We start from the raw sequence: 27,799 nt of genomic DNA on the forward strand, positions 1-27,799 counted from the left end.
GAATCGAGCGTCATCGTGAAGTCAAACCTTATTTGTTTCATGCCCGAGTGAATCCTGATGAATACGATCATTCATCTCAGGGTTTTGTACATAAAATACAATCATTCAGTTATAATCACAATAATTTGAGTCGCTTAACTCGTGTTTCGTGATCTTTGATGAAAGCAAAACCGCATTAGATATTACAGTGTCGGTTTCATCTCAGCGGCTAGTTACATACAAATTATAGATAAGTACCGACTCTGAACGACAAGAAAACTAATCGAAGTACACATGAATGACAAAACCCGAGACAACACGAAGTAAGCATTGTCAAACCCAAGCACACAAAATGGCCAAAAACCGTCAAGACAAACCGAGCCGATGAAAAAATTATGTTTTAAATAATTTTTGTTTCACCAACTTTTTAATTTTGTTTTTTTTTTTTTAAAAAAATCTAAAAATTTACTTTTTCACTTGAAAAATTATGCACTATTTTTGCTTATTAAAATATTTTACGTATTTTTAATAAAAAAAATATAAAAAAAATAGAAATATATACAGTAAAAATTATTTAAAATCAATATATTTAAAAAAAAAACATATATATGATGAGAAATAATATATATATATATATAATCATAAATTCAAGGGTTTTAAAAAAATAGTTTATAGAAATATAGAGAGCAAAAAAAGAATGGAATTAAAATCCCAACCGGACAAACGACTCGCGGGAAACGATCCAACGGTTAACGGAAAACGTCCCGTGTTCAGCCAATAAAATATAAACACGTGTCACTCATTTTTCTCCACTGGGTCCCGCATAATCTCCCGTGTAAAACGCACGCTCCTTTTACCAGTTCTACCGATCTCCAAATCCTGAATCGCATTACAGATGACACGTCATCATTCAATCTCAACCGTCCATCACACTCCCGTTGGAACCTATTTAAACGGCCTCCCACTCTTCATCTTCCTCGCCCTGCTCCTCTGAAACTTAGAACAACCTCCATTGCCACTTTTAAATTTCAATATCAGAGAGGAAAAAGAAAAAAAAATCCAACGAAGAGTTCATTTCGTTTTGATTTCTGTTTGTTTTTTGATTTTTCGATTCAAATTTGATCAGCAATGTCTTTATTGGTAGACAAAACCAGCACTGGCCGTGAGTACAAGGTCAAGGACATGGCTCAAGCTGATTTCGGTCGCCTTGAGATCGATCTAGCTGAGGTTGAAATGCCTGGATTAATGGCTTGCAGAACCGAATATGGACCATCGCAGCCTTTCAAGGGAGCGAGAATCACTGGATCTCTTCACATGACGATCCAAACTGCCGTCCTCATGGAAACCCTAACCGCTCTCGGCGCTGAAGTCCGTTGGTGCTCCTGCAACATTTTCTCGACTCAGGACCACGCCGCCGCCGCCATGGCTCGCGATAGCGCCGCCGTGTTCGCCTGGAAAGGCGAGACTCTGCAGGAGTACTGGTGGTGCACCGAGCGGTCCTTAGATTGGGGCCCCGACGGTGGTCCGGATCTGATCGTTGACGATGGTGGCGATGTTACGCTGTTGATCCACGAAGGATTCAAGGCGGAGGAGGTCTTTGAAAAATCAGGGACGCTACCGGATCCTTCTTCAAGTACCAACTCTGAGTTTCAGATTGTGCTCACCATTATCAGAGATGGATTGAAGACCGATCCTAAGAGGTACCACAGGATGAAGGATAGATTGGTTGGTGTCTCGGAGGAGACAACCACTGGTGTTAAGAGGTTGTACCAGATGCAGGCTAATGGAACTTTGCTGTTCCCCGCCATTAATGTCAATGACTCTGTCACTAAGAGCAAGGTACTAATTCTCAGGTTATCACTAATTTTAGATCGAATCAAGCTTAATTTTAAGCATTAACCTCGTCCAATAATGCGAAAACTTCTTAAAATGTAGGTGAAGATGGTATTGTTTGAGATTTGATTACTGCTGTTTTAGATATGAACAAAGTATGATCAGAACATAGTTTTGGCATTAATTTGTTCGATAGTTTTCTGGGTGTTTACATTTGTGCTTGAATCTGGCTGGTTAAGTATGATCAGANTAGATAGTTTTCTGGGTGTTTAAATTTGTGCTTGAATCTGGCTGGTTAAGTATGATCAGAACATTTTAGTTTTGGCACCAATTTGTTGGATAATTTTCTGGGTGATTTTGTGAGATCTTGTATGCGGATTTCATGGACTGATTAANATTTTGTGAGATTTTGTATGCGGATTTCATGGACTGATTAAGCAATTGCCTTGAATATTTGATGAAACAGTTTGATAACTTGTATGGATGCCGCCACTCACTCCCTGATGGTTTGATGAGAGCTACTGATGTCATGATTGCTGGCAAGGTTGCTGTTGTGTGTGGCTATGGAGATGTTGGCAAGGGCTGTGCCTTCGCCCTCAAGCAAGGTGGAGCTCGTGTGATTATCACAGAGATAGACCCAATCTGTGCCCTCCAGGCATTGATGGAAGGCTTCCAGGTCTTGACCCTTAACGACATTGTCTCCGAGGCTGACATTTTTGTCACCACCACAGGCAACAAGGACATAATCATGGTGAGTGACATGAAGAAGATGAAGAACAATGCAATCGTCAGCAATATCGGTCACTTCGATAACGAGATCGACATAAATGGGCTCGAAACTTACCCTGGAGTGAAGCGGATTACAATCAAGCCTCAAACCGATAGGTGGGTCTTCCCCGAAACTAACTCGGGCATCATCGTGCTCGCTGAGGGACGGCTGATGAACTTGGGATGTGCCACTGGCCACCCCAGCTTTGTGATGTCCTGCTCGTTCACAAACCAAGTGATTGCACAGCTTGAGCTTTGGAAGGAGAAGAGCTCTGGAAAGTATGAGAAGAAGGTCTATGTTTTGCCTAAGCATCTTGATGAGAAAGTTGCTGCTCTTCACCTTGGCAAGCTTGGAGCTAAGCTCACTAAGCTCACTAAGGACCAGGCTGACTACATTAGCGTCCCCATTGAAGGTCCTTACAAGCCTGCTCACTACAGGTATTGAACGGACAAGGTGAGACGATATCGGTTCTACGATTTGAACGGTTTGTTGTTTTTATTTCAATCAAGTATTAGAATTCATTATAGAGCGATAAGCTTCTATTTGTCATAAGAGGAGGCTATGCAATTTTCATAAAAGCAAATAAATGAAAATCGTTTCAATTTTATTATCGTCTCAATTTTCATAAGAGGAGGCTATGCAATTTTATTATCGTTTTGGAAACACTTCCTATTTCATCTTTTCCCGAATCTCCTAAGAAATAGAAGTTTGAGAATGAATACCAAACCCTAGTTCACTCATTGAGTCTCGTTGCATCCATGACTGAATACCGACCTAAAAGGGGAAAATTCATAGGTTCGATTTCTGCTGGATGCACTTGGAGCATTCAATTCAATTGTTGCTTACGAAATTTCATATTGATATTCATTTTCTTGCTTGTGCCTACCAGAAGGAGGTTTAAACTCACGAGATTGATTTAGTGTTAGAAGGTATAACACCCTAGATCCACCGCTAGCAGATATTGTCATTTTTCCGGGCTTTTCCTTTTAGGCTTCCCCTCAAGGTTTTAAAATGCGTCTGCTCCTCCCCACCTCCTCACTGTCGGACATCACAAAGGATCTACAGGCGCAAAATTCGTGTGCAGCTATGAGATTTGGTAAAAAATTCATGATCACTAAGAAATGTTGGTACTAGAATGCGTGGTGTTCAAGAGCAATTCCATTTAAAATGAAGCTACGATAACATCAGTTGTTCAAGCTTTCATAATGTTCAACAATACTTTTTACAGAAGCACACGGATGTTCTTCTTGCTCGATCTCGATGAGCAACGACCTCCTGTCGATGCCTGCTTACGGTACAACAGTCGAACGGCTGCCAGCAGCTAGCTGTAGAATTACACATTCTCAGAATCAATCACAGTTATGCTTAAGGGCAGTTCTGATCAAGTAAAGATCATCTAGTTTAAGAAAATAATGTCATGTCTGAAACTCCTAAACAGCAATCCCCATCACACAAATAATGAACTTCACAATGAAGTGACTTCCATCAAGTCAAATGCATATTAACTGGGTTGACAACGTTTGGAGGAGCTCGGATAAACCTCCGAGCTTTGACCTCTCGGTCCTGCCATCTCTACTTGTAAAAAGTGGGTGGGCGGGAATGAGCCATTCTCAACCCTGTTTAACTAATGGAGATAAATCTCTCTCTACTAACTTTGGGGATGAATCGTTCTCAGACCCGTTTACTAACGGGGATAAATCTCATTCTACTTCCTCCGGGGATGGGCCGTTCTCAGCCCTGTTTAACTAACGGAGATAAGATATTTCATAGAAATACGCCCTAGGAGATATATATCTCTACCTTTCTCGACTCAGAACGTTCTGTTTCATGAAAGTTTCATGAAAATGGCTAGCTCTTCTACAACACTTTTTCCTATAGTAGCCGTCGAGTTTCTCGAAAGAATTCACATTTCCTTGAGAGATATGAAGCAACCAAGAGGTGTAATGGGCCAAAGCGGACAATATCTACTAACAAAGCGGACATAGGGATGGATTGTGAGATCCCATATCGGTTGGGGTGAGGCTAACGGCGATATGTAACGGGCTAGACAGTATCTACTAGCGATGGGCTTGGGTTGTTACAAATAGTATCAGAGCAAGTCATCGGGCGGTATGCCAGCGAGGACGTTGGGCCTCCAAAGGATGGATTGTGAGATCTCAGCTTCCAAAGGATGGATTGTGAGATCTCACATTAGTTGGAAAGGAGAACGAAACATGTCTTGTGGAAACCGCGTTTTAAAACCATGAGATTGACGGCGATACATAACGGGCAGAAGAGAACTACATAACGGGCAGAAGAGAACAATATCAAGAGCTGATGGCGATACTTAACCAGCCAAAGCAGTGGACTTAGGTTGTTACAAGAGCTTAGGTGAGACTAACGACACGTAACGGGCCAAAGCGGACAACATCTACTAACAGTGAGCTTTGGATGTTACAAGAGCTAAAGTGAGGCTAACGACTATACATAACGAGTCAAAACAAACACACAAGAACAAAACTCATCACACAAACACACAAGATCAGGAAAATCCATCAGAACAACACAGACCCTTATGGCTAAATCAAGTCATACCACACAAAATCACAGACCCCAGCAAACAAAACCATAGAAACCCCAGATCACATCACAAATCAACAATGCAGCACATGAACACACCAATCCAAACCCAAATCAACAACTATAAATCAAACCCACATTTCAAAAACCAAATCAAAATCAAACACTATTCCTCACATTCATTACCTTCGCCATCGCCTTCAAGTGTTTATATCATGCACATCTCTAGCACATCTAGTAATAACCTCGCACCCTCGATCATACGAATTCGCCGGACCAGGATGGCATTCATAATAAGAAACCCCTGGTCTAGAACAAGGAACCATATCCCTTCTAAGAGTTTCATAGCTTATATACCTCTTCTGCATCATCAACACTCGCCTACTGATCTCCGATTCCATTTCTGGCTCTGTTAAGCACTCTCCGATCTTCTGATTGCAAACCCCTTTGGGCATTAAATCGATTTGGTTGCCCTTCAAAGATCTGAGATCAAGAACAGCATCGCAGAAGGGGAAAAGGGTTTGAAGGAAAGTGAGTGGAAGGAGGAGGATGGAAAGAAGGAAGAACAGAGTGGTGGGTTTTGCCATTTTTGAAGGGCTTTTTTGCACTGTTTCGTCTTCTTCTCCAGCAATATGGGCTCTGAATGTGAGATTCTTTATTGGTTGGATGTTCAAATGGAGTAATGTTTTTGCTTTTGCTTTGCCTGAAATAAATGAAATCACACAAAATTTAAATGAAAATTGAAGCTTAGTTGGGAGTAATCCTTTTGTCAACTCTCATAATTCACACCAAAGACAATTTTGCACACTTTTTTTTTTTTTTAACTTAGAAATTTATGTTCTCGTTTTTTAAGTATGCCCGACCAAACCCTAAAAGTGAACAGTCAAGCTCGATGTGAGCTCGAGTTCAACCAACCTAATACACTCGATGTGAGCTCGACTTGGTTGGCTGATTGGTAAATATAGGTTCAGTTGGGATCATTATATTTTTTACTTAATTTATTTAAAATATTTGGTAAAAAATTTATATAATATTTAAAAAAAGAAAAAGAAATTATAGAATGGGAATAAGATGATCCACTAAGGGCCGGAATCTGACCACTAAATTTGTCGGTGGGTTTCGGACATAAATTCAAAAGCCCGACCCGACCATTAAATATAATAAATATACATAACATTTTAAAAATAAATAATATATATATATATATATTATCCAAAGTCAATCAATTTGCCTTGCCTTTGAAGTTGGGTTTGTGTGAGATAATGGGTTAGGTCCATTCCACCGTGTTCTTTTAGGGATATAATAAATATGTTTACAAAAACAACAAATTTAAGAGAAATTATTCTAATAATTATTTGTTTGATTCTTGTTTTTTAAAACCGTTTCTTTAGTCATTGTATCATTCGGATCACTCTCATTTGAATGTGATCTCGCTTTATTCATATATCCCTCGTTTACTTGAGTGTCACATGTCTACTAGCTTTGGTTCGTCCTTGCGACATGATCACGTACTTACTCCTCGTTTCTAAAAGTGAAAACTATCCCCCACAAACCAACTTAAATCCTTTCAATACGTTGTCATGACCCACACCTTTCCTAAGAAAATTCTTAAGAAATCACCCGATATAAGATTGTTCCAAACAAAATATGTTTTAACTTTAAAGTTCTTGTGTTTAAACGACCAAAAAGAAAAGTGCACAATGTTTGTAGGATTATTATAGTCTTTGTTAGTCATCTTATTCTTAAGATTGCTCTCAATCAGATGATAAGGCATCGGTTCATTCATGTACCCTTCCTTTACTCGGGTGTCACACTTCCTCCCGAGATGATACCCAAAATCAAATACAAATGCTTATAAGANCAAATACAAATGCTTATAAGGTTTAATATAACTTCACATCAANAATATAACTTCACATCAACTAAAACCGAAAAAGAATCTTGATATATACATTTGTTGTAGCTATATTAAGATAAACTCGAGCAGTTGGAACTTATTCTTATAAAAGAAATCTATCCAAACCACGTTTTGTTCGATCCATACAATATATTCCCCTCTAAAAAGTACTTTTAGACATACAAAACCAATGGCGCAATCCTTTATATTTCTCTCTTAAAACACATATCCTATAGAACAAGAAAGAGTTCATAGTCTCTTCATTTTTTCCCCCAATTATAATTTAAAAAAAAATAAAAAAATCCAATTTGTATAGAAGCTTAGCATAACTCACAGGAAGAACAGGTGCAGGGATTGGATTTTGCTTCTCTTTTGGTAGGGTCAGCTGTCATTTTCAACTTGTGGCTGTTTCCCATTTGGTTCATAAACAGGCAGCTGTAATCAATCACAACCACAGGAGAAATTAAAATTGAATTATCCATAAAATATTTTCAATATTGGTAATTGATCATATTGAAATTCTATCAAATTCTAACATATTGCTTATCCTAACAACTCGAGTATATAGATTTCTATAGTCGTATTCATGATAATAGAAATAAACACCGCCCTCCTATCTTCACCAAGTTGAATAGATTCGTAATGAACTAAGTAATAGTATGTTTTATTCGATAAAGAAACGGAACTAGAATGAGCAAAGACAAAAAAAACTACCCGAGGTTGATCTAATGGTACATGAGTGTAGATGTAAATAGAGAAAGATTGAGAAAATAGACTCGAGTCGTGTAGCCACTTATTCAAGATTTAATACTGCACGAGTTTCATGAGTTTTACTTCACAGATATCTAAAAGGTAAATGAACAAAGACAAGGCTCAAAGACAATTTATTCAATAGACAATGCACTCTCCATGCCCAAATGGAGAAGCAACTCAGCATAAATTCAGTTATGAGTGTGTTCATTAGCAATATTTCCATCAAGCACAGATGAAGTATTCATGGTAAGACAAGATCTTTAATAAGGTATAGATTTAACTAGCTAATCGTTCATGAATGAACAACATTATACACTGTTGTAATGTACAAGGAAGAACTCGTTGTAACGACGTATGAGTAACTTGACGAATCACATAGCGATTATGAAAAGAAACTGCAAATCCTATTTCAGAATTCACTTATTGTATAACTGAATGTCTAAATTAGAATGAACGATAGAAACAGAGAAATCTAAATAAACTGTGAGAAAAGCTTTGGAATTACCTCTCCGGTTAAAGTGATAGGCCCGATCTCCCCTCGTCTGGCTCCTTGTATAGATTTTCCCTGTAATTAGAACTTGCCTCTTCACTTTCGGGACAACCCGGTCTTTCGGTAAGAAACTGTTCCCAGAATACATCATTGACTCTTACAGGGTTGGCTGGAGGTCCGTGATTGTTACTTGAGGTCTCTTTGAGACAAAGCGTAGTGGTTCCCTCATCGAGATTTATGTTTTTAGTGAACAGTCTCATGTCTGATTCTTTTCCATTTGAATTTACTTTCGAACCTGAGGATTTTCGAAGATTCTGACCCAGTTGTGGCATTCTACCCAAATAATCAGCATCGTTGACTCGCAGGGAAGAAGATGCAAGAGTGAGATTTAAATGACAGGAAATGTGACTCTCTCCATCTTCTTTGGAACTAACATTTGGTTGCAGTGAGTGCAGACATGGACTCTCGTCGTTAGGCGATTTCCCCGACAAAGATGAATCCCTCTTCAATACAAATGATGTCCCAGTGTCTGAAAGATCTAATGTTTCAGCTGCAAAATGATGACTTTCTTGGACACCTCTAGTGTCAAGTTTTGACATGTTTCTTTGTGAACTTCCCCCTCCTTCATTTGAACTCTGAGTGCTACATGAAAGTAAGTTAATATCCGATACGCTCGAAGTTTCTAATCTCATCTTATGTGAGAAATCTTGATGAAAAATATTCCCAGATCCAGATCTGGAACTGCTATGGTTATCCAAAAAACTATTTTCAAGGACTGGCTGTGAATGATCAGCTGAAGGCAATCGTCTCTTTTTGTTAAACGCTGTAAAGTCCATAGACTCGACTCTCCGAGCAAGATGCTCAACAAAAGAAGGGTTCTGAACAGCCTTTTCTAAAAATGCCAATAAATTCTTCTGCCTTTTTTCCATGCTTTCCACCTTCACCGTTAGATCTTGCAACTGAGTTTTAGCAGTCGATTTTTGCTGTTTGAACCTAGAGATATCGGCTTCAAGTGTAGTTTTTTTACGCGATAGCCTATCTATTTCATCTTCAAAAGCAGCTCTTTCTGGATCTCCAAGAGATCCTGGAGGAGTACTGTGACTATGAATTGGTTTTCGACGGTGGATGTTTTTCAGCAGATGCTTTTGATCCTTTATGAAATCATCATTTGCAAATTCCCACCTCTCAGAATCAATCTTCTTAAACCCCTACAAACAAAATGTTCAAAAATTGCATGTTTAAGCAACTTTTTAATGCCGTAGTCACTTCAATTTTTCAAAACGAAAGAGTGATATAGTTTTCTTATAAAATGAGGTGTACAGCAAAAATTATTCAAGAGATTCTAGCATGATAGATGGAAAGATCATACAATCACATAAATGATTCATACGGCGGTAAGCAAACCATGAAGGAACCCTTCAAACTACTTCCAGCCAAGGGACGATTCTTTTATGAGTTCATGAATCACGTACTAATAAATTGGAATTGCAAGGAGAAGAGAAAATTATTTTCACGAAGGTAGCTCAACTAGAGAGATAGCGTAGAAAATTCCTCTCATAAAACAGTTCTAAGAAGTCGAAGATATAAGAATCTCGAAGCTAGGAGATTGCATACTAGATTAGCATAAACAGACCAAATTTAGTTTATGACACAGTTAAATCCCTACGAGTTACAGCAATTGAAGCTCATAAATATGGAAACATTAAGAATTGCTGAAACGAATATGCATACTATGTAAATGAGAGAGAGAGAGAGAGAGAGAGAAAACAGTAACTGAAGTCATGATTACACGATAAGGAACTACTCCATAGCCAGTTAACAAGAGGAACAAAATCAAATCACCGAAACGCGAAAAATCAAAACTAAGAAGTAAACGGAAGAGGAATCTCCAGTAACTTACATAGGTATTAAGCTGCCGAATGAAGCTGGAGAAGTTGTTATGCTTGAAAAACGTAGGAAGAAGAAGGCGAGCGAATTCAGGCGGATTCCATACCACAAAGCTCTTCTTCGAAGAAGTCCACGAGACGATCTTGTCGGTGGCAGATTCATCGACCATATCGTAGGTCTTGATGAGAAACGGCGCTGGACCAGCACCGCCAGTGCCTCCGCCGCCAGCAGCTCCCTCCATTAACGGTGAACAACGGCGGATCAGGATGTGAATCGATCACCGAGAGTGGTGCAGAAAAAGGAGATTTAGAGATGAAGATTACGCAGAGGAAGGTGAGCTTTTGGTGAGTAATCGACAGGTGAGGTTCTTCGAGATTGACTTCGCTCCACCCGCTTCTTGCCGTTCTTCTCTCGTTTTTTTCTTTTTCTTTTTTATTTTTTATTTTTTTTAATTCTTACAAATTATTTTCTAAAAAAAAAAAATTTAAAAAGAAAAAAGAAAAAAGAAAAAAGAAAAAAAAAATATATATATATATATATATATTTTAATTTCATTCAAGTCCTTCCATATTTGTCTTTTTCTATTTTATTAATTTATATTTAATTTTAATTTCATTTGAGTCCTTGTATTGATTTTTCTAACTTTCTCCTAATTAAACAAAATTCCTTATCTGGTTTAGGTGGGTCCCGTGCGCATTAAATGAACATCTCTAATTATAATCGTTGACACTTCTTAACCGATGATGTATATTTTTCATCAAATAATTGTCTAAGTGGACGTTGACAAGTTTTATTACTGTTCCTCGAGTGTTTTAAACAATTTTCAACCGTGCTTGTTGTCTTCAGCTTTCCCGTGCTTTTACCCTAAACAACAACTAATTGAACGAGAAGGGTAAATTATAACGATGTCATTGGACTCTCGATTTTGCATCTAAGATTTTTAAACCCTCTCGATTTTAACCCTGATACGACACTACGTTGTTAATTAGAGATTAAGTTGCACAACTATATCGACCCAATCATGCACGATTAACTACTTTTGAGAAAACTCGTTAAACGAGACTCGTTGAGTCTATCATTTAGTAGTTGTAAACATATCTTTAGAGCTAAATGAAGGGTCGTTGGCATAAAGATACCATCTTATTGAAGAAATGGACAATCTAAATAAAAAACATCGAGAATGGTCAGACATACATGTTTTATGAAATAACCAATAGTCTCGTTCATGTTCGTCTGTGTTTTTTGAGCGTTCTTCACTTCAATGTCGTTCACTTTAATTCGCTAAGAGAGACCACCATCTGGGTCTCGGTCTGGAGTGACTTCAAAATGGTAGAATGATTAGAGTGTACACGAGCTGAGTTCGGTTGACCAAATTTCAGGTCGATTAAGTAACCGAAACATAAAATGGAAGAAATTAAAATTATTTATAAAATAATCCATTTTTAATTTTTTTTCCCCCTAAAAAACCCACTAAAAGAGCCCAAATAACACAACCAAAAAGTTAAAAAAAAATAAAAATAAATAAATAATAATAATGATAATAAATAAAGAAATAATAATAATAATAAATAAATAAAATAAATAAACCTACCCTTGAAAGTCTAAAAATCCTCAAATTTGCTCCGCAAGTCAAAATCGCAATCCACGTTAATTAAAAAAAAAAAAAAAAAAAAAAAAAAAAAAAAAAAAAAAAAAAAAAANAGCCCCACTCCCCACGCCAACGCCAACGCCATCCACCACTCCACCCCACCCACCCGGGGCGGCGGCTTACCTGTCCCTCCCACACCTCCACCATCCCCCTACGCTCACCGCCCAATCGCGTTCGGCCATGTCACCCTTCCTCCCCTACGCCCCCCGCGCACTTTATCACGCCCCTCCCCCGGCGCACCCTAGCTCTCCCCCCCTAGCGGTGGCCACATCAAAATCCTCCCCTTCTCTCTCTCTCTCTCCGCCGCTCCCTCAGATCTCCCTTCCTTCCTTCCTTCATTTATCTCCTGGGTTTTCCCCAGATCTCTCATCCTTCAACCGTTGTTTCCTCCGTCGTTAATGGTTTCCTCTGCTATGGATTCTCCCTCGTCGCCGAACGACGGATCTCCTCCTTCCAATCCCCTTCAGCCGCTGCCGATTTCTACCCCTTTGCCTCTTCCATCGAATCCGCCGCCTCAGCCTGTAGCCTCGGCGTCATCTCGCCGTCTTCCGCCTCCCTGCTGGACTCACGATGAGACAATTGCTCTCATCGATTCGTATCGAGACAAGTGGTATTCTCTCCGTCGCGGGAATCTCAAAGCCACTCACTGGCAGGAGGTTGCTGATTCCGTTTCGCATAGATGTCCTAACGCGTCGCCGCCGAAGACCGCCGTACAGTGCCGTCATAAGATGGAGAAGCTCCGGAAGCGGTACCGGACTGAGCTTCAGCGGGCCAGGTCTATGCCGCTTTCGCGATTTACATCGTCTTGGGTTCATTTTAAGCAGATGGATGCTATGGAGAAGGGCCCGTCGGCGAAGCCAGATGAGTCGGATACCGGTGGGGAGGAGGATGATGAAGACGAGGAAGATGATCAAGAACTGTACGAGGAGTTTAGGAACGCTGGGGCTTCTGCGGCTCGGAGTGTGAGGAAATTGTACGGAAATGGAATTACCAGTGGGGGAAGTAACACTGGTGGCGGTGGTAATGGCGGAGATGGAGCCGCTGCCGGAGGGTTTCGGATTCGAATTCCAACAGGTGTGAGTATAGCGCAACCAGGGTTGAAAAATTATCCGAAAGCGGAACACAAGATGAACCCTAACCCTAACTCAAATCCAAACTCTGGGACGAACATGAACCCTGCAGCTGTTAATTTCGGAACCAGAGTCGTGAGGGAGTCGAATCCGGTGAGGCCGGCGACGGGGAAGAGAGGGGAAAGGGAAAGGGAACGAGATCCAGTTACAGAGATGGTGTCCGCCATTAAAGCTCTCGGAGATGGGTTTGTAAGAATGGAGCGGATGAAGATGGAAATGGCCAGAGAAATCGAAGCCATGAGAATGGATATGGAGATCAAACGAACAGAGATGATTCTGGATTCACAGCAGCGGATCGTGGAGGCTTTTGCCAAGGCAGTTTCAGAGAACAAGAAGAAGATCAAGAGAATTCCTTCTCCAGGGTCCTAAAATGGCTGCCCCCTGTTCATTCCATCGCCATTCTTGAGCTCAAATTAGCTTCAATTCCAAATGGGTTTTCATCATTCATCTCAAATGATGACATGCTGCAGAGATTTTCAGGTTCTGTAAGTCGAAAATGATCTTAGTTTAGGTACCTTTTCTAGTCATTTCTCATGTTCATCCTACTTTTTTCTTCTTTTACATTGTTTTTTCCTCATCTTTGACTGGATTAGCTAGATTGTCTAATCAATGTAGCCATAAAAACTTAGGTAAATTCTCACATATAGAGGTAAATTATTGAGTTTGTTTGTTCTCTGCAAGTTTAGCATGAAGATAAAGCTTCTACCTCTGTGTTGTTCTCTCTGAATCTTCTGATTTTGCTGCAATTTCTAGCTTTCTCCATCCATGGCGAATAGGGAACTTCAAAATGTGGAGAAATAATCTGTTCATGGCTATAGATTTGCCTTTTTCTTTAAGCTTTTGTGATGCTGAGTGGTCTGTCTTGAATTGTGAAGCTTCTGCTGCTTTAATTGATGGATTGTGACCATTTTGATTCAAGAAAAGGGCAGTTTCTTTTGGATTTCTCTGCGTTTGTGTTCATGGCCATTGATAGAATGAAAGCCTGTTTGAAACCCTTTTGTTGGGAGGCAGTTCATGAGCCAATTCATTGGATTCATAGTGGTTTTAGGAAGTTAAGGAGGGTAGAAAGTGCCTTCTTTTTGAACATTGGTCTTTGGATTTTCTTTGTTGGAAAGCCCCATTAGTAATAAGAGTTTCGTGTTGCTCGTTGCTCGCCCGGGTCTCACCGTCATTCTATGATTTGCAGCCTGATACATTTTCCTTATGTTACTTAGCCAAACCCGTCATCTCATATGCCTAAGTCAAACAGTTTCGCATTGCTTGCCGCTCCCGTGATCTAACACAGGGTCACACTGTCATTCTATGGTTTGCAGCCCGATACCTTTTCATTATGTTACTTAGCCAAACCCGTCACCTCATATGCCAAAGTCAAACAATTATTCTTTCTTCTCCGGTCTTTTTTTCTTCTTCTTATATATGCTATAGCGGGCAGAGTGTCATGTTCATGCTTGTCCAAGGCATGTTGCATATGTCGGATGTCTCGATCATGCTTGTTCAACTGTAGTGTCACACAATCGTTGTTCCGCTGCAACAAGAGTGCGTTTGTGACATAGAGTACGACAAATGATTGACTTACTTTGTAGTAGTGTTTGAAATCTTTTTTAAATCGTTGCAGATGGTTTAAATTTACTAAGATTGGAAGTTTTTCAGAATTTGAAATAATGTTTAAATTAGTGTAAATTAAATCAAAGATATTGATATTTAATTTTAATTTGTTATGATTAAAATTTTGAAAAGGATATCATTAATTGAAGTCTATTGTGGATTCCAATATAGATTCACCGGATATTCTAGTACAACTGCTTTTGGGCTAATTTATTAATTTAATAAAGTGCAATTAATTAAAGTAATACACAATTTTACACTAATTAATTAAATTATGAAAATAGCTGAATTCTATAATTTAACAAAATATGAGTAAAAAATTATACTTTTAATTTATAAAGTTGGTAAGTAAGGGTATACAAAAAAGACTCGATGTCCCGAGTAACACTATCAACTTAACCCAAACCCAACCCGAATTATCCAATCGAACAAATTAAATTTAAATTTATTTTTAATTTAAAAATGTATATTTTGCTTACATACAATTATATAGAAACGATAAATGATAAAGAACATATTAAATTAATATTATATATATATATATATATATATATAAAAGAGAACAGTATATTTAATTTAAAAAATTATATTTAATATATTTGACACCGTAAGTATAAATATATTTAATTTATATTATATATGGAATAAAATATATATTTAAAATTTGAAAAGATTCTTATATATTAAAATTTGCAAAAATTCATAAATTAAAAAAAGAATCAATATTGTTTTTCCTTGTACATATAAATTATTAGTTATTTAATGGATAATATAAAATATTTTAAATATATGTGGAGATAATTGAAATAAGGGGCAATTTAATAATTTATGAAATAAAATTGATATATTTATATATATATATATTTTTCATAAATAAAGAAAATACTTCGGAAAAAAAAAAAGCAAATATCATCCGAGAGAAGCAAGGGTAACGCATTGTATCATACGCGCTTCACGCGCGCTATCAGANTTTCTTTTTTTTTTCATAAATAAAGAAAATACTTCGGAAAAAAAAAAGCAAATATCATCCGAGAGAAGCAAGGTAACGCATTGTATCATACGCGCTTCACGCGCGCTATCAGACGGTGAGAAAAAGGTCCACACGGGAAGCACATGGTCCGAGTGACAGACGAGTAGTACCCTTTTGGCTTTTAAGTCACGTCCTCCTTATTAGGGTTTCTAATNCGGGAAGCACATGGTCCGAGTGACAGACGAGTAGTACCTTTTTGGCTTTTAAGTCACGTCCTCCTTATTAGGGTTTCTAATTTTTCACCGGTCTACATATTCTCAATTTTCTATCCATCTTCTAGGGTTTCGTTTTTTCTTTCGAATATCAATTTCTTCTCTGATCGCTCGTTTTTCCGAAAAAAATTTCGTATTTCCACCACCTGATTTGCAACTCTCAGATTTTCTAGGGTTGTTTCTTCGTCAACGTTTCAGATCTGTGTCATTGTTCTGACAATTCTTTGAAGTTGTTGAGATGCCTCCAAGGACGGTAAAGAGAGGGGCGGCATCAGCCGGATCGAAGAGAGGTGGAAGGGTCACAAGAGGGACACCGAATAAGAAACAACAGCCGCCGGAACGGGAGGTTGCCGAAGAGACGGTGAAGGTCGAGGAGGTCTCGGTGGTTGAGGTGGAAACCAAGGAGATTCCCGAGGAAGTAACGGTGCAGGAAAAAAGCCCTGTTGTCGAAGACGAGCCAGTCATTCCGAATATGCCGGTAGTTGTCGAAGATGAGCCAGTCATTCTGAATAAGCCGGTAGTTGTCAAGGAGAAGCCACCTGTTGCCATAGACGTTGAGGAGGTCGAACCTTCGCACGAAGTCGGATCGGATTCTAAACCCTTGGTTCCTCCTAAAAGTAAGTATTATCTTCCAAATTCGAGACGTCTCCATTAGGGCAAGAATCTGGTTTTCTTTTCTTTACGTGCGTTTAATTGATGGGTAAATACTAATTCTATTTGTCTGGTATTCAACGGTGGAATTCGTGACTGATAAGTGTAGTTCGTACATGAGAAATGACCTTACCTTTTGCATTATATTTTTCAGTGTCTTTTTTTTTTCTCAAGATCCTGAAATAGATGGATGTAATTACGTGACGAAAAAAGTTTTAGTTTATCTGTGATTTCTTCTGTAAAATTTTCTTATGAGGATAGATATGTGATGCTCTCGATTGTCTTAGAGCAGTGCGTACTTGGGTACAATCTAATTTTTTTTTTTTTACCCTCTTTACCTCAGCTCATATTACTGAGGTTGTATTGGTATAGTGAGTGTGGGTATGCTTGTCTAGAAGCTGGACATACTTAGATGCCAAGTTTAGCTATGCTTTGGGTTTTAATTTTTAATGTATCCAGTGTATTTCTTGAGTGAGTTGTTGACCGGGATAGATCTTCAATGTACATCTCGTTTCAGAAGAAGTAAAGGATGAAGAATTTGGAAAGGATGAACGCTTGGATCTTGAAGACAATGATCCTGAATCAGAACCTGAGGAGGAGTTTGATGAAAAAGAAATTGGACAACCGGATGTTCAGGAAATGGTATATGGAGAGGGTGAACCTGAGGACAATGTGGGCGATGGGGAGGGTGTTATGGGTGTAGATGATGTTGAGGATGTTCAGGAGGATCATGAGGGAGAGGAGGATGATCAGCAAGTTGCTGAAGGCCATGAGCATGCTGGCATGGTTGATGCCGATGAGGATGAGCATCATGAAGTTGTAGAGGAGAGGCGTAAGCGCAAAGAATTTGAAGTGTTTGTTGGGGGCTTGGACAAGGATGTAAAGGAGGAGGATTTAAAGAAAGTTTTCAGTGCAGTTGGTGAAGTTACTGAAGTCAGGCTAATGATGAACCCTCAGACGAAGAAGAATAAAGGTTTTGCATTTTTACGTTTTGCTACAGTTGAAGAGGCAAAACGTGCTGTGTCAGAGCTAAAGAATCCAGTGGTAATTTTGGCCTTTTAATCATTTCCTCTTTTTTTAGGATGATGAAATTGATAAGACTTGGATATACCACCTCCAGCTTATTTTATTTAAATTAATGAAATTCCAGATTAATGGGAAACAATGTGGTGTGACTCCAAGTCAAGACAGTGACACCCTTTTTCTTGGTAACATATGCAAGACATGGAAAAAGGATGTTGTAAGTCGTGGATTTTTCACATTCTATTGATCAGTGAGTATTTTTTTTGTACACGAGTTGTAAATTTCCTGACACTATGATATTCCTATATATGGATCCAGCTGAAGGAGAAGTTGAAACATTATGGAGTTGATAATGTTGAGGATCTGACTTTGGTAGAAGATAGTAATAATGAAGGATTAAATCGTGGATTTGCTTTTTTGGAATTTTCATCTCGCTTGGATGCCATGGATGCCTTCAAGCGTCTTCAAAAAAGGGATGTTGTATTTGGAGTCGATAGACCTGCCAAAGTGTCTTTTGCAGATTCTTTTATAGATCCTGGTGATGAAATTATGGCCCAGGTTAGCATTGAGATAACTATTTGACATTATTCCATTGAAATGCTGTGTAATTAATTTTTCTGGTGAATTAACCTATTGGAATTAAATTATTGTTACTACCCACACTGTTTTAAGCTTGTAGAGGTCAGAAATTATCTTTTGATGAAGTATTGAACATTTCTTTTTTTTAGTATGTACGCCGTTTAGCTACTGTGTTCCAATATATATGATTTTATTGTCTAATACCTGTTTTATTATTTTGTAAATTTTTTTTCTGCAAGTGTTCCTCATGTTCAGTCGGCTGGATGTGTGTCTTTCATGCATTTTGGTTCATCTTTTCATTTGTCATTGTATGTAGTTGATATGTAGCTATCATTTTCACACTGTTTCTGTTAGAATGCAATGATATGCAATTGTTATTGTGTCACACAAACAGGTCAAGACTGTTTTTGTTGATAGTCTCCCTGGCTCATGGGATGAGGTATTTGTTCGAGGACTTCTTAAGAAGTATGGGGAGATTGAAAAAATTGAGCTTGCCCGAAATATGCCTTCAGCAAAGAGAAAGGACTTTGGTTTTGTTACGTTTGACACACATGATGCTGCAGTTTTCTGTGCAAAAAGTATTAACAACGCAGAGCTGGGTGAAGGGGACAACAAGGTGTGTAGTTTCTTGAAGAACTAATGGGATTTAATTTTGACGGTTCTTCTCAGGTTTCTGTTCTGAAACTCATGTTTTTTTCCCTTCAATTTCCATGTCTATTAGGCTAAAGTAAGGGCTAGATTATCCAGACCACTGCAAAGGGGTAAAGGAAAACATGCAAGTCGTGCAGATTATTGGCCTGGGCATGCAACTGGACGAGCATTAAGGGGTTCTTGGGGGCGACCAGCTCCACAAAGTCTTCCAGTTCGAGTAAGAGGTGTCGGCAGCCATTTCCCACCTGTCAGTGTAAAGAGGCCTGGTGGGGTTAGAGATAGACGTCCCGTCATTGCAATGCCAGAACGAGGAAGACCTATTGCTCCTGTAGCAAGGTCTTATGACAGGGGACCTCCTGGTATGCATCATTTTTAATGACTGATGAATTCTATATTCAACTTGAAGTTGTTAATTTTTGGTTTATTTGTACAGTTGCTTCTTACTCAAAGAGTAGTTTTAAAAGGGAGTATGGTCGACATGAGGAGCTGCATCCATCCAGAAGCAGGGTACTTATTGATTATTCCTCCAGGGTTGTACCTGATCGAAATGCATCTTACAGAGAGGAATATGCTTCTTCTCGTACAACTGCCTTCTCAGATCCACCTAGGAGAGATGTGCCTAGGAGACCTTATGTGGACGATGATTATGGTCGAAGGTTTGAGAGACCCCCTCCTCCAAGCTACCGTGATGTTCGTGCACGCGAATATGATTCCCTAGTTGGATCAAAACGTCCATATTCTTCATTGGTAAGATTTATTATTAGCATTTCTTAGTACTTGTTGCATTTGATTTCCCATTACAATGCCCCAACTAACTTTTTTGGCCAAATTTTAGAGTGATGTGCCTCCAGCTTATGCTGATGCTGGTGTTCGTCAATCAAGAAGTCGTTTGGACTATGATTATGGTGCTGGTGCTTCTCAATATGGAGATGCCTACGACAGCAGGTTTGTTAAATTCCCCCCATCCTTGGAACTCAGAGATAGAGAAATAGATGATAAATCAAATATCAAGGGACAAATAAATAGTCTGCTAGAGAAAATGTAATTGCAGTTTACTAGTACTTTGACTTCTAGTTTTATATTTTTAGTAACTCAGATGTCATCTGGTTGATAGGATTGGAAGATCAAATATTGGTGGATATGATGGTCGAAGCTCCATCTCAGGTCAGGGCTTATAATAGGGGTGTATGTGGCAGCCAGCAGGCTGTTGGATACGGAGGAAGTTGCATGTGATGCTAGGGGTTGACAAGTGTATAACATTGTTGTAAGCTTATGATTTTCCATTGATTTTTCAGGTTCTTTCAGTAGTGATGTTGGTGGAATGTACTCGTCGAGCTATGGTGGTGATTACATGACACGTGGTAGCAATGTATGATTATTATTATTATTATTTTGTGCATACATTTTGTGTTATTGATTTCTCTCATTTTGAGGAGATGTCTTTTGTTTTTGCTAGGTGGGTGGCAGCTCTTACTCATCAATGTACCATGGGCGCAGTGCAGGGGGCAGCAGTTATATGGGTAGTGGTGGCGGGTCTGGATCATACTATTGATGTGAGTCAAATTTCACCTTTTTTGTTCCATTTCATCCATAATTCTGTTTTCTCCTTTTTCTTCCTTTTCTCCTTTTATTTCCCCTCCCTCTTTTTCTAAGTTGGAGACCTTTTCTTTCTTCCTATGAAGGATTCCATTCTCTTTTCTTTTCCCCCCTAAGAAGAGTGTTTAGTGGAAGTGGAACAATATGGTCACAAGTTATCTGTTTATGGAACAGACTTGATATGATAAAGAGGCTCCTGTAGGATGTGGACAATGTTTGGAAGCTTTTGCATTATCTGCCTCTACCATTCTGGGAAGGAAAATTTATCAAGATTAACGGCCTCTAAACTTTATTTCTAGAGTATATGATCGAATGACGTAACATACTGGTTAAGTTGTTAAGACCTTGCTGGTTTTTGATATTTGTAATTGGACCATGTAAGGGAACTCGTGACGTATTCAGAAATGAAGAAAGACGTGCCTGATTGTGCATATTCATAAGTTGCATTTATGTATGTTTTCTCTTGAGAACACGTCCCGAATAGTGGAAGGTGGGGTGGTTTTGTATCCCCTTTTTGTTTTGGAGTACGGACATCAAATATGGGGGTTAAGTGGATTTCGTATTATACGTATTGGAGCAGTGTTGTCTTGGAACCCTCTACGGTAACAGTTAGCAACAGGCACATATGATTAATATGAAAGAAATGTTGAGCTTTTTGGATACTTTCTAGTCCTGATGAAAGGCCCTGAAGTGGAGTAGTGCTCCATATATTTGTTACTGTTTATTTATTGGCCTAAGTAGAGATTACTTGGAGACTTTTATTATTCAATATATCTATTGTAACTTATTGGTATTCTAGTTCTTTCTTAGACTAGGTGGGGTACAATTTTTGGAATTGACAGTTCATTTCTTACGTTCTTTCAAGTTGTTAGCTCTGAGATGTGGACGGGGTCGGTTAGGGTGAGGCCGACACGTTTCCTTTTCATTTTGTTTGGAAGATGGAAGCAACCCAAGTCTGATTTTTCGTTCTTTTTTTGGTTTAATCGGGATGTACGGATTAAGGCATTCGATATTATTGGTCAGGGCAGGCACCCAAATAGAAGGATATGTTTTAGAATTAGGAGTGAAATGATTTTGTTCAAGAAACTACTGGTAGATGGCTGAGTTTTGTGTGGGCATTGTATGATTTGATCGTTTTAATTCACCTATGAGAAATACCAAATGTTTTGAAATGCTGTGCTCTAGGGCTTCTTCCTCTTCTATATTGATTCCAAAGTTTTTCAGGATATTGATTGATTAGTGTAGTTAAGCATGAGGTTGCATCGCTTTGGTTTTGGCAGCACCGAGATCGTTCGAAGCTATAAGTTTTTTCTTTTGTGTTGGCATCGCTTTTTTTGTATCTGTAGGCTGATGTATGTATGTAAATATTATGTTTATTTTGAACAATTGAAATAGAGTTCGTTGCATGAACCTCTTCTGGGTGAAATTTGGTTCGTTTCGAGTGGTTTCGTTATATGCACAAAACATAGGATTGTTCGACATTGGTGTATGTATGTTATGTTTCGAACACCCTGAATTACGAACGATTATTTAATTTAGATATCTGATTTATGTTCTTACATTTCAGAAGTTTGGTTACAATATCCAATTTTTTAAGGTTCAGTTATTATACATATTAGTTTCTTTTAATCTCTCAGCACTTTTTTATGGTCGTCCAAGTTATAAAGGTAATAAAATATTAATCATTAAATTATTGAAAAAAAGTATTGTTATAGAAATTAAAATTTATTGCATTTTAATAATTCAAAGCTTGATTAAATTTTGTACGGTCTTCATCTACAAATATAGTTAAATAGTAATCATACAAACTCAAAATCCCTTTATCCTACCCTCAGCGTCCTAAAACGTTCTTAAAACAAGAAAAATAAATAACATTCGGTGTCGATACCGTCAATGTCTCCAAGATTTCTTGCATCCAACGTGATCCGACCACCAGAAAATCTCCGACGCATTGGTCGACTTCCTAAATCGTTTCCAATCGCCGAGAGTGGTCCGAAGATCACCAATCTTAGCGACGATAGTTCGACAGCAATTGGCATGGACAGTGGTAACTTGGTTGAAATCTCTACTCTTCTGACAAAACCCACTGAAAAAGAGAGTGTTGAGAAACCTGACCTTGAGATTGAGCCGCCGGATTATGCCGGCACGGATGAGATTGAAGAGAACGTCCTGTTCCTTTTGGCCGGCGGTGGTGTTCTTCATGGAGTACCATTGATCGAAGAGCGCTATGGTTCTGTTGTTGGATCGGACAAAGTAGAAGCCGGTGTTGATGGGATTGGCGGAGGACCATGGATTTCCGTTGAAGTGATCTGTGCTTATTTGAAGATCTTCCGTTTCATCCTTGCTCAGCTTTCCAAATGGGTCCCTCAGCCACATTACATCCGTGTCCTGTTCATAAATAATTATAATAATATGAGAAGCTTAATTCAAAAATATTTCCATTTATGAGATAAATACTATTCAAACATAATAATAATTCAATAATTTAATAATTTAAAAAATGTAAATTATTAGTTTGTTCGAATGTAATTCTTTTAAAAAATATATTAAATTTTTTTTAAAAAAAAAAAAATCGAAAGTTATGACTCTAAATGTTTAATATTTAAGATTTTATAGGATTTTAGTTTCTATCAATCATACCCAAAAAAAACATATAAACACCTAACATACCAAAATTAGATTAAAAAAATCCCTAATGGATGAAAAAAAGTAGTCTATAATTGAAATTGGATAAAAAAAAAATAAACAAATTTGGAAGTATTAAACAAATTTGGAAGTATTTTAAAATTATATTTAAAATCAGAAACATTCCATATTAGTTAAATCCATTATAAATGGTTTATTCGTTACTAATGCAAGGTATTTTGGAGAATGAAACATATAAACACCTAACATGGATTAAAAAAAAAAGTCGTCTAGAATTGAAATTGGATTAAAAAAAAAATTGAAAATTATAAAACGGATGCAAAAGAGGAAAATGATGGTTGGAACACCGATGATAATTATTTGAAATGATATTTTAAGTAAATAATCAAATCAAATGTGTTCTAAAAATCAGTGGATTTTGAAAAAAATTCTGATTCGAAAGAAAGTCACAATCCCGAGCTATTCGATTCGGCGGTTTAAACACACGCTCGAATTGAGTAATCCAGCGAATATTGCTCCAGGATTTCTCTCCATTGTTAATGGATTGAAGTTATACGATCGAGAATAACGTCGATCGATAACGTCATGATGAAATTAGATTAAGGATGAAATGATTACCGTGAAAATGAAACTGTAACCGCGTTTGAGAACTTCAAGAAGGAACAGAGTTCTTCTCCACATCATTTTGATGAATTCGTCAGACATGTAAAGCTTCTCTCCACCGAAATCGACGCCTTCCGTCTCCAATTTGAAGCAATTCAGCCGCTGAAATCGGCAACGATCATACGCTGTTTGATCGACAGCGACGAGAAGAAGATGATCGAGCAATCGTCGAGTATCTTCTCCCATCCAAAAGCTACTAAGAAACACATCGAGCATCGTAGTATCGTCTTTCACGTCTTGATCCGCATACGCTTTATTAATCACCGCGATTACGACTGTCCTGTTCGCCATCGCCGCCTTCACCAGCACCAAATCAAGTTCGTCTCGTGAATCGAGCGATTCAACCTGAGAATCAAAAAAATCAAAAAAATCAAAAATCATCGGCGATTATTGTTATCGATCGTAATCAAAAATCATTTCAATGCAGTCGAATAAGGATGAGCCCTAGATAATTCCAGAGAGTGTGAGAGAGCGTACTGAAGTGGAGCGATGGCATTGGAAGCTCGTGGGGAAAAAAACCAGAGGATTCAAACTAGAAGAAGGACCAATGACGATCAACAGAAAGGAAGCGATCAAGAACAGTATGAGAAATCCATAAGTTATGAGAGGAGGTTTCATCGGCGGGAAATCCATTCTCGCTTTTTTGTCTCTTCTCTCGCTTAAATTTTTCGTCTCTTATGAACAGAGTGGGAGAGTGATGATGGACTCTTAATAGCTGCTTTGTTTTCAACCTTTAAATATATTTTATATTTTCTCTAAAAAAAAAATATTTTTAAATATTTTAATAATACAATTAAATTTAAAATAAATTAAAATTTTCAATGAAAAAATACACATTTTTTTTTTCAGATATTGACGGCAATAATTTATTATTTTTTATTTATAAAAGTTAAAAAATATAAATTCTAGTTTTAACAATTTATAGAAGTTTTTAATATAAATTACAAAATTTATGGTTTTTTGTATTTATTAATTTAGCGTTTAATTAATTGTGACGATTAAATCACTAATTTTGTTTATTTTATTTTAATTTCTTAGAACAATTTATTTTTATTTTTTTTATAGTAAAGTAAAAATAAAATAATAAATTAATATATATATACATATATATACATATATAGATATACATATATATACATATATATACATATATATATATATATATATTTTTTAATTATCAAATGGTGCAAGACATAACAATATATAGTTACAAGTTTGGTTAAATAGATGAATAACTATAGCATAATTTCGTGAATTTTATTTTATATTTTATTAAAAAGTAGCTTTAATAAATAAGAAAATAGTTAAATGGTAAATTTGATCCTTTTTTTTTAATTAGGATTTAATATTTATAAATTTAAATTTTAGAATTAATTCCTATAATCTGCTAAAGCTCTTATATATAGCCTTATGGTAGAGATTATTTACGATAATTTTAGCAAAATAAAAATATTATTTATTTTCATCGTAAATATATTTTTAAATTAAGAAAAAAAGTTTAAGGAGCATAATAATTTTATTAATATACCCTTAAAATTTAATAAATAGTTAAGGTTGCTTGAAGTGGGAGGAGTTGACGTTTTCACTTCACGCTTTGTAATGGCAATGTTTACGGATCTGGACAAGAGGGAGGGAGGATTCCGACATGTCGTTCGTTCAAAGCCTCCCTAATTCCAATGCACAATTTTGTTTCCTAGGCTTTGCATTTGAAACATTAATAATTCTAATAGTCAACTTTGTAGGGATTCATAAACAATTATAATGGATCATTCTATATAATTTTATATTAAGTTTATTTCGATTATGGCGTTTGATTTGTTATTTCCTTCGTTCCTTCTGCTTGAAGCACTCGGGATTAAGTTGACTATTTTGATAACACAAATTGAAATAGGAGAGGATCTATAACAGTTTAAGCCGACCGTTAGTAGATATTGTCCGTTTTGACCCATTGGGTCGTTAAGTTCACGGTTTGAAAATGTGTCTATTAGAGAGAGGTTTTCGTACCTTTGTAAGGAATGCTTTGTTCCCCTCCTCAACGATGTGAGATTTCACAATCCACCCCCCTTAGGAGCCCAGCGTCCTTGCTGCATACGTCTGGTGTCTGACTTTGATATCATTTGTAACAACTCAAGCCGATCCATTTTGGCTTGTTATGTATCACTATCAGCCTTATGGAGAGGTTTACACACCTTATAAGGAATGTTTAGCTCCCCTCTCCAACCGATGTGAGATCTCACAAGATTGATCGACAATCAAAGTTTACATCAAAAGGAGAAACTCGTTGAATGGTGTTAACTGTTATCAAAAGATTGGAAATGTATGAAAAGTTATTTGATCAGGCAAGCCACGTTGTGACAACTCTTTAATAACCGTTGGATGTAGATTAAACGATTCACATGCCCATAACAACCATTAGATACTAATTCGAGTACTTAGCACAAACACTAGTCACGTGATGACAGTCTCCTCAAAGAACTTCTCAAAATGTAGGAAGGATTCTCCTTATGTTCGAGACTCGACGACAAGAGAAATCAATGATCAGCAATAGATACAGTAAGACAATCGTTAAAATACACCGAGTGATATAAGTAAACTAACTAAACCGGAGAGTAACTTGATCGAAGAGCATTGCAGATGGAATGTTTTCTCTTTGGCTTCTTGGATTATGGAGGTTGAGGAACCATCTTAATTGCAGCATCAAACACTTAATGCTTGTCCCATTGAGCTAATCGATGCAGTCAGTCATGTACAATAAAAGTAATAGGTCCACAAAAACAAGCATATTATGGTGTTCTTGGAATATGGTATTAAAAAATCTTTAGCTTAAATCTTACTTCATCTCCTACATTGATCGAGAAACCGATCTATTTGTTTGACTTTATACTTGTGAGATCCCACATCGGTTGGGGAGGAGAACAAAGTATTTTTTATAAGGGTGTGTGGAAACCTCTCCCTAACATACGTATTTTAATACCGTAAGGGGAAGCCCGAAAAGGAAAGTTCAAAGAGGACAATATCTATTAGCGGTGGGCTTGAGCTGTTACAAATAGTATCAGAGCCAAACGAACGGTGTGCTAGCGAGAAAGTGAAAGCCCTTGAAGGGATTGTGAGATTCCACATTGGTTGGAGAAGAGAACAAAGCATCTTTACAAGGGTGTGAAAACCTCTCCCTAACATACGTATTTTAATATCGTAAGCGGAAGCCCGAAAGGGAAAGTTCAAAGAGGACAATATCTATTAGCGGTGGGCTTGGGTTGTTACAAATAGTATCAGAGCCAGACGAACGGTGTGCCAGCAAGAAAGTGAAGGGATTGTGAGATTCTACATTGGTTGGAGAGGAGAACAAAACATTTTTATAAGGGTGCGGAAACCTCTTCCTAACAGACGCGTTTTAAGACCTTGAGGGGAAACATGAAAGTAAAAGCCTAAAGAGGACAATATCTACTAGAAGTGGACTTAGGTTGTGGACTTAGGTTGTAGACTTAGGTTGTTACAATATAAGCCACTGCTCTAATGGATCTAATAAGCCATGATCTTTCCTCTTAATTAGCCAATGTGAGACTATTCCTCTCAATAATCCTCAACAATCCTTTCCTCGAACAAAGTACACTTGGAGCTCGAACAACCTCTCCTTAATCGAGACTCGACTCCTTCTCTGGAGCACTCGAACATGGCTAAGTTAAGGGCATGACTCTAATACTATGTTAGAAACTACGACTCTCCACAAGGGTATAATATTGTCTACTTTGAGCATAAGTTCTCGTGGTTTTACTTTTGGTTTCTCCAAATGACCTAATACCAATGGAGATAGTGTTCCTTACTTATAAACTCATGATCTTCCTCTTAATTAGCCAATCTAGAACTATTCCTCTCAATAATTCTCGACAATAAAACTTGCTTTCCATACAAACTTTGGGAAAACTTCGGAGAACGGAATATTGTGAATAACACAGAGAATGCAATATATTCTAGCAGTTTTAATTGATGGGTAACAGAACCAAAAATTGGGATTAAAATGAAAATGAAATAGCTCCAAGTGTTGATCCGACCCCAGGATAGTCCAAGAGGAATTGTTCGCCGTCTATCAGATCGGCCATCCCAAGCAACAGGATAGGACTGCCAATCAGAACACTATCACACAATGCAAAGAACATTGAGGAACAAGAGTAGGGGCGGGTGGGGGACGAGTAGGAGCTTC

At 37.7% G+C, this 27,799-nt stretch overlaps 6 protein-coding genes across 7 annotated transcripts; 3 read left to right on the top strand and 3 right to left on the bottom strand.

Moving 5' to 3' along the window:
* Nucleotides 1-1,029: 1,029 nt before the first annotated feature.
* LOC111800710 (adenosylhomocysteinase-like) lies at nt 1,030-3,133 on the top strand. The gene is made up of 2 exons (XM_023684522.1): nt 1,030-1,818; nt 2,279-3,133. The coding sequence occupies exons 1-2, from the start codon at nt 1,108-1,110 to the stop codon at nt 3,023-3,025; spliced, it is 1,458 nt and encodes a 485-aa protein (XP_023540290.1). The 5' UTR covers nt 1,030-1,107; the 3' UTR covers nt 3,026-3,133.
* A 572-nt stretch (nt 3,134-3,705) lies between these two features.
* LOC111800492 (protein RALF-like 31) lies at nt 3,706-5,863 on the bottom strand. The gene is made up of 2 exons (XM_023684208.1): nt 5,327-5,863; nt 3,706-3,906 (listed from the first exon to the last, which is right to left on the bottom strand). The coding sequence occupies exon 1, from the start codon at nt 5,725-5,727 to the stop codon at nt 5,341-5,343; it is 387 nt and encodes a 128-aa protein (XP_023539976.1). The 5' UTR covers nt 5,728-5,863; the 3' UTR covers nt 3,706-3,906; nt 5,327-5,340.
* A 1,207-nt stretch (nt 5,864-7,070) lies between these two features.
* Nucleotides 7,071-10,595, bottom strand: LOC111800493 (heat stress transcription factor A-5-like). Its single transcript, XM_023684210.1, has 3 exons — nt 10,181-10,595; nt 8,296-9,488; nt 7,071-7,472 (listed from the first exon to the last, which is right to left on the bottom strand). The coding sequence occupies exons 1-2, from the start codon at nt 10,406-10,408 to the stop codon at nt 8,304-8,306; spliced, it is 1,413 nt and encodes a 470-aa protein (XP_023539978.1). The 5' UTR covers nt 10,409-10,595; the 3' UTR covers nt 7,071-7,472; nt 8,296-8,303.
* A 1,269-nt stretch (nt 10,596-11,864) lies between these two features.
* LOC111800999 (trihelix transcription factor ASIL2-like) lies at nt 11,865-13,887 on the top strand. The gene has a single exon (XM_023684948.1). The coding sequence runs from the start codon at nt 12,214-12,216 to the stop codon at nt 13,312-13,314; it is 1,101 nt and encodes a 366-aa protein (XP_023540716.1). The 5' UTR covers nt 11,865-12,213; the 3' UTR covers nt 13,315-13,887.
* Nucleotides 13,888-15,821: 1,934 nt separating this feature from the next.
* On the top strand, nt 15,822-21,702 carry LOC111799959 (nucleolin-like). 2 transcript variants are annotated; one of them, XM_023683498.1, is made up of 12 exons: nt 15,822-16,409; nt 16,961-17,487; nt 17,594-17,683; nt 17,785-18,024; nt 18,440-18,661; nt 18,767-19,055; nt 19,130-19,443; nt 19,532-19,641; nt 19,811-19,860; nt 19,992-20,065; nt 20,153-20,249; nt 20,379-21,702. In XM_023683498.1, exons 1-11 carry the CDS (start codon nt 16,031-16,033, stop codon nt 20,246-20,248), a joined length of 2,391 nt encoding a protein of 796 aa, XP_023539266.1. In that variant the 5' UTR covers nt 15,822-16,030; the 3' UTR covers nt 20,249; nt 20,379-21,702. The 2 variants fall into 2 exon arrangements, with proteins under 2 accessions (XP_023539266.1, XP_023539265.1); XM_023683497.1 differs by having other exon boundaries at nt 20,467-21,702.
* Nucleotides 21,703-22,029: 327 nt separating this feature from the next.
* LOC111800754 (uncharacterized protein At1g28695-like) lies at nt 22,030-24,295 on the bottom strand. The gene is made up of 3 exons (XM_023684587.1): nt 24,079-24,295; nt 23,557-23,946; nt 22,030-22,680 (listed from the first exon to the last, which is right to left on the bottom strand). The coding sequence occupies exons 1-3, from the start codon at nt 24,232-24,234 to the stop codon at nt 22,183-22,185; spliced, it is 1,044 nt and encodes a 347-aa protein (XP_023540355.1). The 5' UTR covers nt 24,235-24,295; the 3' UTR covers nt 22,030-22,182.
* Nucleotides 24,296-27,799: the final 3,504 nt, after the last annotated feature.

The sequence above is a fragment of the Cucurbita pepo genome, chromosome LG08, assembly GCF_002806865.2.
Source record: "Cucurbita pepo subsp. pepo cultivar mu-cu-16 chromosome LG08, ASM280686v2, whole genome shotgun sequence".
Classification (NCBI taxonomy): Eukaryota; Viridiplantae; Streptophyta; class Magnoliopsida; order Cucurbitales; family Cucurbitaceae; genus Cucurbita; species Cucurbita pepo.